A 14,566-nucleotide genomic window follows, 5' to 3' on the forward strand; every position below is an offset into this window, starting at 1 on the left:
GTTTTCAAGAAATGCTAGGCAGCATCAGTAGCATTTCTGTAGGTACAGTGAAATAAATGTGTTTCTGGTTGGGAAAACATTTGTTATGACTTTGCTAATAAATCAGTTAAAATTTTGAAAAAATCAGGGCCGAAATTTACATTCAGAAAAACAGGTGTTCTCCTCCTGTTGTTGGAAAAAAAGTGGAATTCCAAAGGAAGACACTTTTTCCTTTTTAAGTCATCCACTACTTGTATTTCTCCCAGTCCTGGTTTCTTCCTTAATTCTCTTTGCTGGAATCACATACCTGCGAATATTATCAAAGGATGGTCTCCCGGCAAACTCCAATTAAACTGTGAGGCCTGTCCCGCTCTAAACTGCGAGTGATACGGGACCTACGTAAGAAGGCAACTGGAGAGCTCAGAGCACCACAGCTCTGAAGATGAAGATCTTCTTGAAGTTGTTTTCTAGAGGTATTCACATTCTGCTGGGAACTTGTAATTACCTGTTTAAAAGGGCAGGAATGGAGAAGGAAAAATGGGGAAAACAGGGTAAGAAATGTTTTCATTTAAAAGGTTCAGTCCCTGAGTATCATTTCATTTCAGTTATCTAATGACGGAACTCTCCCAGAGGAGGTGTGTGTTTATGCAGCCATCCAGAGACCCTCCCGCTTCTGTTCTTACAACTGATCAGGACTGAGTACTGGCTACTGGAAGGCACAGTCAGGCTTGAAAGGCATCAGGCCCTGTACCTGTATGGTAATGTTGAGTCAAAAAAGGCGCAAACAAATATTTCTTTGTCTCTACACAAATGAAAAGAAAACCTGTGGAAAAGGTGGCAGCTCTGCCTTATAATTGACAAATGTAAGTTTGGAGCAAATTAAACTCATCTGTTTCTTTTAGGAGAAAGAGATACTTCACTAGCTTTGCTGAGGGTGGAAGAGAACTAAAACCTTGCCAGCCTGGTAAACAAACATTTTTGTGTTAATAGAACTGTCAGGCTACTTCACAAATCTGAATTATACAACTATTTTACCAAAAATTCTGTGACTTCTTAAGTAGATTGCTGGGATGCCCTGAACTTTCACTAATAAATAATGGGGTTTTGTCTGAAAAAAATAACTACTAAGATTATTTCTTTAATGTGAAAAAAACGTATGTCTCCCTGGATCTAAGAAACCACACAAGATAAGAACTGGGCCGTTGGTTTCTGGTTTTATGATCTACATAAACATTCAAATTTTTTTATACTGTTTTGTTTTTTGAGAAACTATGCTTTTTTCATTTAAAGAAACTGTTTTCAACTTTCTAACCTCGAGGATTTAATGACCTACAAATTTTGTAAAGCAATAACAGTATTTAAATTTAATTCCATACTGACACTCTGTTAAGTATGTCATGACAGTACTGCTTTTCTACCCATGTGACTACAGAGGTAACTGATACGGCGCTACTTCTTTGTTCTACTTCACAGTTAGCAAAACCAATCTTGCAGCAACTTTTATTAAATGCTGTGTTTCCTGCTACATATCACATGATCTCACATGCTGTTTAAGTGTTATTACATCCTATTTTAATACTTTGCCAGTTTCCCTCACTTAGCGATCAGCAGACTAATACCGCAGGAATTACAATATCTCGGAAGGTGGGGAAACTTCCCCCAAGCATGTATCCTTAATGGTCTGTCCAGCTCTGTGGAAACCCTACAGGCCACCTGAATGTGGTCAGTCAGTGCTAAGAGCATTCTGCTTTTCAAATCTGTCAACATAAAAGGAGCTTCATTTCTATAGATATCATTCTGGTAACAATACTAGCAAGAGGTGATTCATCACCTTTTTTCCTGCAAGAGGGATGTATTATTAAACATGCGTTAGATAATAGAAGTTGCTGCCACTACCAGTTCCCTTGTTTTATAGGACTCCTTCCAAGCCTTGGGTCTGTTGTATTCTCACTCAAGGTGAGAAGATGCTTTCATTATTCCTTCATTTGGAAAAGCACAATTTCTCAATTCTTTTTCTTAAAAATAGCAAGGGTCATTATCATTCTTCTAGCTAGGAGTACGGGGAACTGCACCGTTCTGTTTTGATTGATTGTGGCCCTGCTTGTATATCTACCCATTCTTTTCAGCTAGGAGCTTATGCTGTACGAATACATCTGCCTGAAAAAACAACAGATCCAAGTCAGTTCTCTGTTATCTCCATATATAAACACAAATTAATGAATGGAACAGTCACAGCTGCAGAACGATGTTGGAAATGAGAGAGGATGATTATCAGTGTGTAAATATCAGCTCCCTATAGATCTCCTAGGATATTACTGGGTCCAGCTGGAAAATTTTAAATGCATTTATGAGTGCTTCAGTGTAAAACACATTGCTGCCCAATAAATATTATTTCTTGCTAAAGCCATGTTCCCGTAAAAGAACTTCTGTAGGAATTGTCTGAAGTACTTAAAACTGTAAAAACATTTAAATAAGGTATGTGTCTATCATGGTTGAACAAATCTTTAGAACTTAAATGACCTACCTGGTCTATAATATTGGCACTGAAGATGGCTTCTTCCATGTGTCTCTCATCAGATTTTATTACTGATCGTATGCTGTTCACTACGTGACGTACTTCTGGAGGGAGATTACAGTCTGAATGTTCCAAAAATTTTGCCACTAAAATTTTTGTGTCCTTATAGGCCTTAAGGTCCACTAAAGAGTGTGGTCGCTCTTTTGAGACTATGTGCAAAGCCTTTGGCTTTAGGTGTAGATCAATTGTCCTTGTATCCCTCTGTTCTCCAGTTGGTAGGAAACTGCTCAAAGAATGCTGACATGCAGAGGCAGCCATATGAGAACCAGAAACAGGAACTAAAAAAGGGGGGGAAGAATAGCTTTAAAGTAATAAGTTTAAAAAAAAAAGAAAAAAAAAAGGAAAAAAAAAGGCAAAACAAGTATTGTCAAAAAAGTTTTTACTTTGTCATAAAATGTCTGTTTTTTCTGAAGAATAACAAAAACATGCAATCAAGGAAACATTGCAACATGGTATTTAACCAGGGCTCAAGAGTAAGACTCTTTCACATGACCAAGGACTGCATTTAGGATGAGTGGGTGAGTAACTGAAGTACTTCATAAATCACAGACATTTTTGTTACCTCCACTTTCAGGGACTTCTGTTGACATTAATGATAAGGGGAAACACCATCAGTGTTACATATGTAACTTGTAATGTTTTAGGCCCCCCCCCCCAACATTAATGATAAAGTTCCCCTTATTTCTAGGCCTCAAAAATTATGAGGAGTGAATAATTCCAGAGAGATTAGTAAGAAATACAGAGAAAGCAAAAATGCTAAACTAAACCAGAGGACTTTATTGGCAGCATTTATTTTCACTTAAAGGCTGGTTCCATCAGCATTGTACATCATACACGTATGTTGTAAGTGGTTTTTCTGCCCCAAATTTTCTAGACCTTGTTTCTCTATCAGAAACTTTTAATTATTTTTAAAACAAAAGAAGAAAACCCATATGATCCTGCTTCAGAAAACTGATCCTCACCTGTTTCTAACGTAGCTGGAGAGAATCCTGCATCTTGATGCTGGCTACATATAGGAGTCCAGGCACAATTATCACCTTTAACCAAAGAGAGAGACAGAAAGAGCACCATCAACCCCTGCTATCCTCTGGCCAAAGCAAGGAAAAATACATTGGAATCTTTTATCATCTGCTTTACAGAATGAAACTGCTCAGAAGAAATACTACTTTCAAGATGTCCATTCATGAAGAGAAGCCACTATACACAGTAATGTCCTATAAGCTCTTAAATAAATACAAAGATCTAGTTCCTGCTTGATGTTTTCCTCTCTGTTATACAGCTATCAAATCCTAAATACTTCAGGCCTAAGCACTGAAGTTATGGAAGGCTCCCTACTAGGGGCAGACCTCAGACTTTCCTGTATTTCCCTGGCAGACAGATTTTATCTTAGAAAATGGGAAAACCAAGAAAGATTAATCCCTCTTACTCCTAGAAAACCAGCATTTTATTTAATATTTCTACCTCCTTTTTTGACAGATTCTCATTCTTTGCAGGACAAATGCTACCCACCACCAATTAAATTAATGGGTAGGTGACCACTATGGTTACTGATGATCCAAGTCAATAACAAGTGGTTACAGAGCATCTACAAACAGCTCTGGATGCAGTTGCCTTCTAATGACAGAGTTTCTGGGATGCCAGCACAAGGATCAGTGATGATGACATCACACTATACAGTAATTACCAGTGCAGTCTTTTTGATTTCAAGCTTGTGACAGTCAAGATGGAATAAACCCTCACATTTATGCTAAGGCTGTTTACATCTGTTTCCAAGACTGAAAACTATTTTGAACTTCCAGGTAGCTTAGAAGAGGTTTTCTTCCGTATCTTCAGGGAAAGTTTATAATGAAAAGCTGGTATAATCCTCTCTGGTAGAGTGAATAATTAAATGAAGGAAAACAAAGGTAAGATGTTACAAACATAGAAAACCTGTAAGAAATTGAGAGACAGCTTCTATTCTGTCTTTAATGTGCTTTATTATTCTGAAGTACTGCAACACATGAATCGTGGCATGCTTGTTAAGAGGAGACACTTCAGAGGTTCTGTCTTCCCATCCATTATTATACTGCTTAATGTACTTGCAGCACAGTCAAAACTACACCACTAGACATTATCCTGAATTATCTGGAACACAGACACTACAATAATCACTCAGGCACTTAGCTGATATAGCCACATAGTCTATCATATTTGATTATAGACTAAGTTTATTGTACACAAACATCAGTGCTAGAAGCTGACTTTGTCCTCCTTTGCTATGATAAACTTTATGGGGAAAAGACAGAAAAATGTGTAAACTACTCATTTCTAAGTAATTTTTTTTAAGAGGGAACTATTTCTTACAGAGATTATATGTGAACCCACCATACTTACGTTGTCCAGGGACTACACAGTGACTATACCTAATAAACTAAACTTTCATCTACAATTTCTCTACTAGGAATGACAGATATTTCCAAACAAATAAACAAGCTCACTTTCAGCATTAAAGGATTAATGGGAGAATTATTGACTATACATATCATAAAGACCCCCATCATGTCAAGATGTGCTTGAAGCACATGAATCGTGTTTTATTGACGTAAAAGCCCAGAATTTTATGCCACCGTTAAAATTCTCAGATTACTAATTTATTAGATCTCATTGCTGTTGTGTCACTATGCTGTTGCACACATGCAACATCCCTGTGTCAGATAATTTATGGTCCAAACCATGTACAGTGCAATCACAGTAACATTCAAGACCCATTTAACAAAACTCTACGCAGTAAATTTCAAGGCTGTGCTTCTAAATCCTTTCACATTGATTTGTATAGGCAGGTTAATCAGAAGATAAATTAATAATTTTTCTTAAAGTAGAAAGACAGGGTCCTAGGACAAAACCAAACACTACTTACCAATCTGACCACTGTATTTTCCCCTTTGTGAACATGTCTGAAGCTCCCCCACTCCTAAGTTCTCCAAAATCCACAGTATGTCTCTTACATGAGTTACTAGTATTAATGATACATAGCTACAGCGCTGTCTTTCATGTAGTCAGTTTAGCTGACCAGTCTTTCTATTCCAGGACAATTTTAAAAAATAAGTGTGTGTTACTGAAAAAAAACCTTTTTCTTCTGGGTTGGTTAGTGGATGGAGCTCAGTTGGTTGCCTTTATCTTTGCCTATTGTTCAACTCTGTGGATGTATTTTTAAATTCTGCAGTGAGATCTATATTCCAGTAGCCAGTCATGAAAAATCTGGATCAAATGCCTTTTTAAAGTTATAAAGACTATAAAGAACTTCAGCTGCGTGGCACAGCTTAGGAAAAATAAGCTTCAGGGCTGCTACAAACAGCTGGTACATGTTACTACAATTGTACTGCTTCTAACCTATGTATGATTTCCAAATAGAGTTCAACAAAAAGTAGAGGAAGGGGAAGTGATGTGAAGTTGTGAAAACCTTCACAGGGTAAAATTTTGCAAACTGTAGTTTGTCAAACCTATAAATGAAAGAAATATGCACATCTAGACTCAAGTGCTTCTCTTAAAGATTTCATTTTAAAGAGTCTTCTGCAGGCAGCAAAAGAACGGCAAACTAGGCCAGCACAAACACATTCCCTCTGAGTTACTTCTCTTGCTCCCCCTCCTGCTGTGTGCATATCAGTCTCTCGAGAACCATCTCTGCTCCTTTGTTGCAATCTTTGCTAAGCCCAGTTACCTCTCAGTAATGTTCAACCCATGTCCCTCAACTCGTGTAGGGCTAAGAACTTGGAAATTAGTTAAAATAATTCCCATAATGCCAATTCTCCAGAAGATGATGGACACGTTAAAAATGAAGGCAGAGCATCTGTTCTACGAGGTGTCCCAGCAGTCAGCTAGAACACGTAGCTATGGCTGCCTACAGTAATCTCTCTCAAACACTACTCAAAGAACATATGGAGCACAATATGGAAAACTTGCAGAGCGTGATCCAGAAGAGAAAGGGCTGCTGTTCTTGTCTTCAGCACAGTAGAAAGGATTCAGAAATTCCTACTTACTGTCTGCACAGCAGCTTCACAGCACGTATATCCTAGCAGAGTAAATTTCATAAAATAAGTGCAGACTTCTAGATTAAAGATTCACTTTTCCTGGACAGGATGCTGAGGCTAGATTTCTAAATGTAAAAGACATTCCATTATTGAGCTAAGTATGAGGTCTCTGAAATTCACAGAAACAGAATAATGATGCAAAAAGTGTCATAGAACCAACACATCATCTTCCTAAATGAAACCAGTTATTTCAGCATTTTGCCTACTTTTGTTTTGAGCTCAGTCACATGATTCTTCCTCTAGATCCCTTAGAAAGCCCAGTGAACGCATCTGTAACAGCACAAACTATGACATCTTACAAAGCTTTTAATCTTTACTTTTAAACCACTTCTCCAGCTTACCCCTTTGAATCTCTCTAAACAGCTTACATGCTTTTGTAAAACCTTCAAATGGTTTAGACAGTTCTACATTCCTGCTATTATTTGATCAAGCCATTTTCTACTAAATCAAACATGTCTTTTTCACTAACAAGCAGATTTTTATGAAGATACACTGTTCAGCTAACAGCATTTCCTCTCTTCTTCCCTACTTGTCTCAAAGGAGATTCATATCAGAAGATGCTTATCCACAATAGTCAAAAGCTTTCCTTTTCATTTATCATCTTGTCATGTGCCTCATCTTTCATTTCTTTGTCCTTTAAAACTTTTCACCATACAGTCCAACTTGTCGCTACACAGTCACACCGACTGCCTCTGACATGCACCAATACTGTCAATGTCAGCGTCACCTTCAGGAAACACAACCTGCTGTATTACAAGCATGACAGCTCAGTTAATTGTTTCCTAGATAGACCCCAGCTACCATTCAACTTCTTAGTTTAGCTTCTCAATATAACAGTAATAGAGAGGTGGAAGCATCTACTCAAGAAATAGTTTTCTGAGCACTGCAGAAAGACTGGTACAATTTAGAAAAGGTAAAATTAATTTCCCTCTGTCACTTTTCCCATTTCAATTCTTCTTAAAAATTTTCAAATCTAGAAAATGTGCATGAAGCTACAGCCTTCACACATAAGTCAACCCTCATTGGAACGTTTCATATAATTCCCAGCAGCACCAATTGCTGCATAAATCACATACCACTCATTTGTTCCATGCTCCATCAGCCTTGTGGTGCTATACCTACCTTCTGTATAAGACGAACATGATACAGGGTCACTAGTTGATCGGACAATACTTGAATTTCGGTGTTTTGTAATGTCATGCTGCTGGACAGCACCCTCGTGGCTGCTTACATACGAAGAAGTATTTGCAGGCCCAAAACTGGGAGAGGTCTGGGAAGGGACAGAAGGCTGGCTAAAGACCGCACAGCAGATTTTCTTTTGCTTCAGAGGCGGGGTGGCATTGCTGTCTTGAGTAGAACTCTGCAGTTCTCTTTCTGAGGGGCTGAAATTCTCTGAGGAAGCATCCAAGGACCTGCCACAGTTCTCTTCTTGTCCTTGAGACCTGTCTGTAGAGGCTCGGCTGTGGGAACTGCCATCCTCATCAGGAAAACGTTCTGAGCGAGTTCTGTGGAACCTGCAGCGGGTGCTGTAATCCAGAGTGCTGCAGCTCTGGTCCGTAGCGCCTTTGGGGGTTGTACAGTAGGGAGAAAGATCTGCAGAATAGAGAGATCCTTGAACTTCCAGCGAACAAAGATCTTCAGAGGAGCAGCTACGGTCTGGGATATCAACAGCCTCAGAGACGATCAAAGAGGTGCTCTCAACAGAAACTGCAAAACAAGAGATTCAGAGAGAAATAAAGACTTCTTGCCCCTCTCCCATCCCACCCCCGCCCTGTTGGCAAGTGTATCAATAATTACTCAAAAGCTTTCAGATGACAGAATGCCAAAGCAAAAAAGACTGAAGTAATTTACTTGTTTCTAGTGTCTTTCAGCAAAGATAATTTGTGCTGTCCTCAAGTAATTTCTTCAACTACTAAGCATACTTGAGCACTGATACCAAAGTATTATCTGTAACTACATTTGGACAGGAACAGCTCTTCCACTACTGGTTTCTCTGGTAAACAGAGATTGCCTGTTGTAGAAAAAGTAAAACTTTACACAAATGCCGAAAAAACATGGCTCTGATCACTTTAAACCTATCACTACTGTCAATATTAGCTTTGCACCTAACACTTGCTAATCAATCATCATTTCCCTGAAGCATGTATTTAAGTTCTTTACAAATGAGAATTCACCATCCCGTAACATCTCTGGCACACAAAATATGTGAGACACACACTTCAGACAGAAGCTAAACATTCTATGCAAGGTCACATAATCTTTGAAGCCCTTTTAATACAAAGTTGAGGTTGTTATCACTTCCTCTGTCACGTCTACAAATATATGTTATGAATGAACATGTCCCCTTGTATGAAAGTAAGTATTTCGCTCTGCATTATTCCCAAAGTCATGACAAGAATAAAGAGAATAAAACTAGATAATCCAGGCTCCAATAATACAGACAACACTTTTCCTGTATCAGACTGGAATTCCTTAAAGTCCTACATCTAAAATCAAAATATTTATAAAATACAAATCACGTCATTCTATTCAGCTCAGCAGCCTCTGATGCCCTTTTTTGCCTAACAGCTGTTGCTAACCATATTGATGAGACAAATGTATTTTAACTGTTTTGTTCAGGAATAGAAAAATAGGATCTTTTAGTGAATTAGAGAACATTTGTTAAGTGCTCCCATGTTTTGGGGTCTAGGAAGCAGGAACCTTTCTACAGCATAGGGAAATTAACTATCAAAATGACAATCAAACATTCATGAGGTTGGATTTTATGAAGGTCATTTTCTTCTTACATAAAATGAAACACAACTATTTTCTTTTGGGATTTCCAGGAAATAAATTTGTAACACTTACAAGGCAATCATACGACATAATAATCAAGAATGGAAATACATCTATACATCTACATTATGCTAAAAATGCATAATATGCACTGCTTATTATGTGTTAGGTATAAAGCTGCAGTGGTTTATCGGACCATTTGTATTTGTGATGAGTCCCCAAACATTTTTCACCTGGTTAGATGAGTCTTTGTAACATACTCCCTTAACTCAGGCTTTGAAACATCTATGAAGTTTGTACAGATAAAAGAAAGCATCCAGTTTGCGCCTGTCTTCAGAGCACAGATCTTCACTGACCAAATGCTCTCTGGTTTGATTCGATTTAATTGATAACTAGAGCGTGGTTGTTTGTACCATTTGCTACCTGGACTCAAGGGCCTTAAGCTGTATTTACAGCTTCTCGCTATTCTACTCCTCCACTGGCATGGTTTTTCTGGTAATATAGACAGCAGGAGGAAGGGCCCGAAGCAGATGAGCAGCAATCACTGTTCAAAAGACATGGAATGGTGACACCTGACTAATTTTACATGAATTTTACATGCCTGAGGGCCAGTCTATTCATTAATACAATACGAGTATCATGCGGAAAAAGTATTTAATGGAAGTTATACTAAAGTAATTATTTCATACAAACTGCTCAACATCTCACAATCCACTGAGGCTGTAATGTTTAAAAAGCCCTCCACATCAACAGACATGGGAAGGAGGCCTATTCTAGTAACTTTTAAACTTTAAACACACAGGGTCTGTGCTGCTACTCTTCTATGTGCATTCACAACATCTATGCTTCAGGCAGCCAGCTTCCTATTCAGGCTTCTGGAAGCTATGCAGGAAACTACTATACAGAGAAGGCACATGGACTATCAGGAAGGCGCCCATGGTTGCTGACGATGAGAAACAAACTGTCAGTTATGTGCACAACTCCTCAAAGAGAAATGACAGTTGCCATATCTGCCTCAAAGGGCTTTATAAAGCATGCTTTGTTGAGTAAAACTCTCCTCTGCATTTCCAGCCACATCAGTTTATGACTGTGAAAAGGTTCTTCTTGCCAAGAACAATCTGAAAACAAATCCTTCTTTCTCCACTGGGAAGGGCAGAAGAGAAGGAAAAGTACACTCAAATATCCTACTACAGCTTTCTCAAGGAGACAAACACAATGCTATGATTACCTTGTGTGCTGAAGTCCAGGGTCATGTTTCTCTCACCCACGCTCGATTCAGATACTTGCTGATCAGTACCATTGACCTAAAGGAAAATTGTTTAATGAAACGGCACATTTATCTGCAATTTAACAAAATGAAGTATAGCGCTGATGATCTTAAGAACGCACTTAACAATGGGAAATAACTATCATAGAAGCTGCTATTCAGATTGAAAGCTATTTAAAAGTATAGTATTTTACAATGTCTTTGGGTCAGGAACAAATGCAGGGCAAAGGAACGTGCTTAAAGCAATTTTTCATTTTTCCAGAATCTGCAAGCTAAATTCATCTTGAATTCACAGGCAGGGCTGCAGGCCCAGATTACAAAACTTAATGTCTGCAATGCTTGAAACTAATGGTTTTATTACACAGCAATCTCTTCTTCTACAGTTTGCATTTTTCCATCTTATACTTTTTTCCCACCACATTGTATCACCCTAAAATAGGCTAGAGAACAAGAGAAGCCACAAAAACAAGCACAAGAACAGTATTTTCCTTTGCTTATTTCCTGAGATGTTAACACCTGATGTATTTCTAAGCCCTATAACATCATTGCCACCCAACGTGGCCAATGTAGGGTGCTCTCCAGCCTATCAGAGGTTGCTGAAGGGAGATAATACTAGGACTCACCTTTTTTCTGAAAGGATGGATCTAAGTGGGTAACTTCCCTTCACTTTTGAGAATCATGTGAACAAAACACAGAATCAGTCCTGCTGGAAAGACTTGATCCATAAACACGTGAAATTTAGGAAATTTTCTTCCTACTGATTTTAATAGACTTTGGATTGGACCTTGTTGCCAATCTCATTAGATTTTTAGCAGTTCTTTGGGATCATGATTATTAAAAAAATAGTTCCAATAAATAGCTGGTAACAATAAATGAGAAAAATATAAAAAGAAAAGTCGAAGGGAATGAGATTGATACCATCTTTAGCAAAAAGCATCATATCTGCTTCTGTCTGCAGGGCCACAATTAACCAGTAAAAGCTTATTAGGGTTGGTGACAGTCTAGAAACTACCATCAGTCACCTCTGTGAAAACCTCTTTGTCAAGAGCTTAATTTGTATCTGGCCTTCTAAAAAATTGAACGTGACACTATTACTCTGAAACTATTAAGGAAAGAGCTTCCAGTGCACATGCCAGTGTAGATTAATGCACACGTATATATCATAACTTACTGTGCTCACTAATTTTTTTTTTTGTATCTCTCTATCCATCCATCCATAGCTTACTATGATCAAGTGATGAGGAAACTTTTTCGGATACAAATTTAGTTTTTAAAAGTGATTTTAAGTCTAAGGGTTAGCGAATACAACTCTAAACAAAGAACAATACCAGAAATACTGGAAGGCAGCAATAGATGGATAGAGGACTGGGAAGCAAAGGTGAAATCACTCATATTTTTAAACAATTTGCTTGGAAATTTCTTAAAGGATCTTTCTTTATTGAAGCAGAATATCGCATCTGTAGTAAAAAATAAAATTAGTGGTGTCACTCTAAGTTGCAGACCATTCCTGGGAACTAACTGTGGAACTTCTGGGAACTAACTGGAAAAGAAATGTTCTCAAATGCTATTTGTTGCTGGAGGAAGTTCAATCAGACTAACTACATTTTGGAATAAATAATAGAAAGTTTAAGGATGTTTGTTTCTTTTTAAAAATCTAGGGGTTCTTTTTAAATCTAGGTGGCTTCACAAATTCTTAATCATTGACAGGAAAATACCTGCTGAATATTTGTGCTGAAACATTTATTGACCTTCTACATTCTTCCAGTCACCTGGCAGCTGCAGTGACATTGACTAGTACCTACAAAATGGCCTAACACATATAAAATGAGTTACATGCAAGGCTGAGGTTTTGGCAGACCTGTACTAATGAAAAAGAACCGTCTATAGTTTTGATCTAGTAATTTAAAACTAACAACATTATTATACAGCATATAAAGCAAACTTAAGGCTTGTGAAAAAAGCTGGCTTAGCAATTCTTGAAATCAAAATATTGCATCTCTCAAAAAAAAATACACTATTTTACAGGCAGAAGAAATACACACATTGTATTTACATACCTTAGTTTCCTGTTGCACAAACATTTCTAGATTACAACAGTTCAATCTTCATGTCCTTTTTTTTTTAATTCTCTGCTTAGTTTGCCAAAGGGAACAACTATAGCAATGACAGAATTTTTTCACCTGGGAGTAAGACAACTAAGCTCATTTGACACAAGCCACAGAGCAGCTATCAGAACTCTGCTTTGGCACCTTGCTGGAACAGAGCTTGCACAGAACACAGCAAGGACCCAAGGTGGGCGGGAGACAAACTATTTTACCTCGCAGTTAGGTGTTAATATTGAGAGTCCTTCAGCTCACCTAGGGTAAGGACTCATGTTTTACTCAGGGAAACTACAGAGAGGAACTGTTCTCAGCACTCTCCTCCATGCAATGAGATTTGTATCAGACTTTCTCATCCTTTGGAATTTAGAGGGACACAAAAGCTCATCCACTGCACATTACATCCCTTCTCAGGCTCTGCCTCAATCTCAGAGGCTCCTACAGAGGCTGAAAACCTTGCACCAACATACCTAAAGACATGGGGGTGCATAAACACGATAACATCTTAGAGATGACTCGTTACTGTGTGAATCAAAGAACACAGCCTCTCAGCTTAACTTCTGGATGCTTGTTTATATACTGCAGACTCTATTATATTATAGTTTTCTCTAATTACAACTGCTGGAAATTTAAAAAAAAAAAAAAAAAAGAAAAGAAAACCACCACCAAACCAACAAACCCACAACCAAACCCCAACAATATGACAAATACATGGGACAAATTTACACACACAGAAATTGCTTCTTGAGACCAAATGGAAGACTGAATATTCACCTCTATATAAAATCTGCCACATACAGAAAAGCACTCATCATCTTTAAGGTTTCTCTCTTAAGGGCCTCACTGATAACTAGCATCCTTAGCAGTGGGAAAACAAGAGATTTCAAGATTTTGGGCATGCAGAAGAAATCAGGGATATAATTTGAATTTTGGTTTCTTCTCCTACTTTTTTTCAGTATTTAGCCATAATTTGCAAAACATAAACCATTTAAACTTATCTGATGTGTTAATTTTTCCTTTTCCTTCCCCGTTCTTTCTCCATTCACAAGAATAACTGCTGAATGGATCTTATATGCATTTGGAATTGATTAACCTTCTTGCTTGGGGGAAGGAGAACCATGGTTTTAATTGTAGGAGATAACACTGACAATTTTTAGTCACGTCAGAGTTTTGGTTCACATAGGGATGGCACATGGTTTCTTACAGCTTCCTGCACAGCCTAGGGTAACAAAAACTTATTGACTTGCACATCCTCAGACATAAGACTGGTAAAGACAGTCACTAAACTATCAATAGCAAAAGGAAAGAAAAAACATGTTTTTAACAAGCCTGCGCAGCCTACAGGTTAGTACACTTTAGAAAACAGCCACTGGTATAATTCACCCAGAACCCTGATCTGTTAGTTCTTGTCTTTTCTATATCCTAGTCAATACTTTGCACAGAAAACAGTGCGATAAACACCTTTTTTCATAGTAATAAAATAGGAATTCCTAATCAGTACAGATGACAACAGCAATTTTTACTTAGATGCAACCACTTAAATTAGAACTGACATTTGTTGTCTGTGAAATGCATGAAATATTGAGTCTAATTTGATACAATTTAATAAAATTCTAAGGACCTCAATCTATTTATAAACAAACAAAACCTATTGCTTGATGCTCAGTAACAGGTTTTACAATTATGACAGTATTACATAATGGTTTCCAGAAGCACTTCTGTAGCTAAAGCTCTGCCATGTTTTCCATTGTAAAGTCTGCCTTTGAGGGATTTATAAATCTAGTTATTTCAGTTCGTACTGTAC

The 14,566-nt window shown here is 37.8% G+C and overlaps 1 protein-coding gene across 1 annotated transcript in view; it reads right to left on the reverse strand.

The window, feature by feature from the left end:
* Positions 1 to 253: 253 nt before the first annotated feature.
* ENTREP2 (endosomal transmembrane epsin interactor 2) overlaps positions 254 to 14,566 on the reverse strand; it is a 57,041-nt gene continuing 42,728 nt past the window's right edge. The window contains exons 7-11 of the mRNA XM_059824057.1: positions 10,625 to 10,700; positions 7,744 to 8,328; positions 3,517 to 3,591; positions 2,504 to 2,832; positions 254 to 484 (exon numbers count right to left, since the gene is read on the reverse strand). Coding sequence (XP_059680040.1) covers positions 299 to 484; positions 2,504 to 2,832; positions 3,517 to 3,591; positions 7,744 to 8,328; positions 10,625 to 10,700 — 1,251 coding nt within the window. The 3' untranslated portion in view covers positions 254 to 298. The remainder of the gene's footprint in view (positions 485 to 2,503; positions 2,833 to 3,516; positions 3,592 to 7,743; positions 8,329 to 10,624; positions 10,701 to 14,566) is intronic.

This window comes from Gavia stellata, chromosome 13, assembly GCF_030936135.1.
Source record: "Gavia stellata isolate bGavSte3 chromosome 13, bGavSte3.hap2, whole genome shotgun sequence".
Taxonomy (NCBI): Eukaryota; Metazoa; Chordata; class Aves; order Gaviiformes; family Gaviidae; genus Gavia; species Gavia stellata.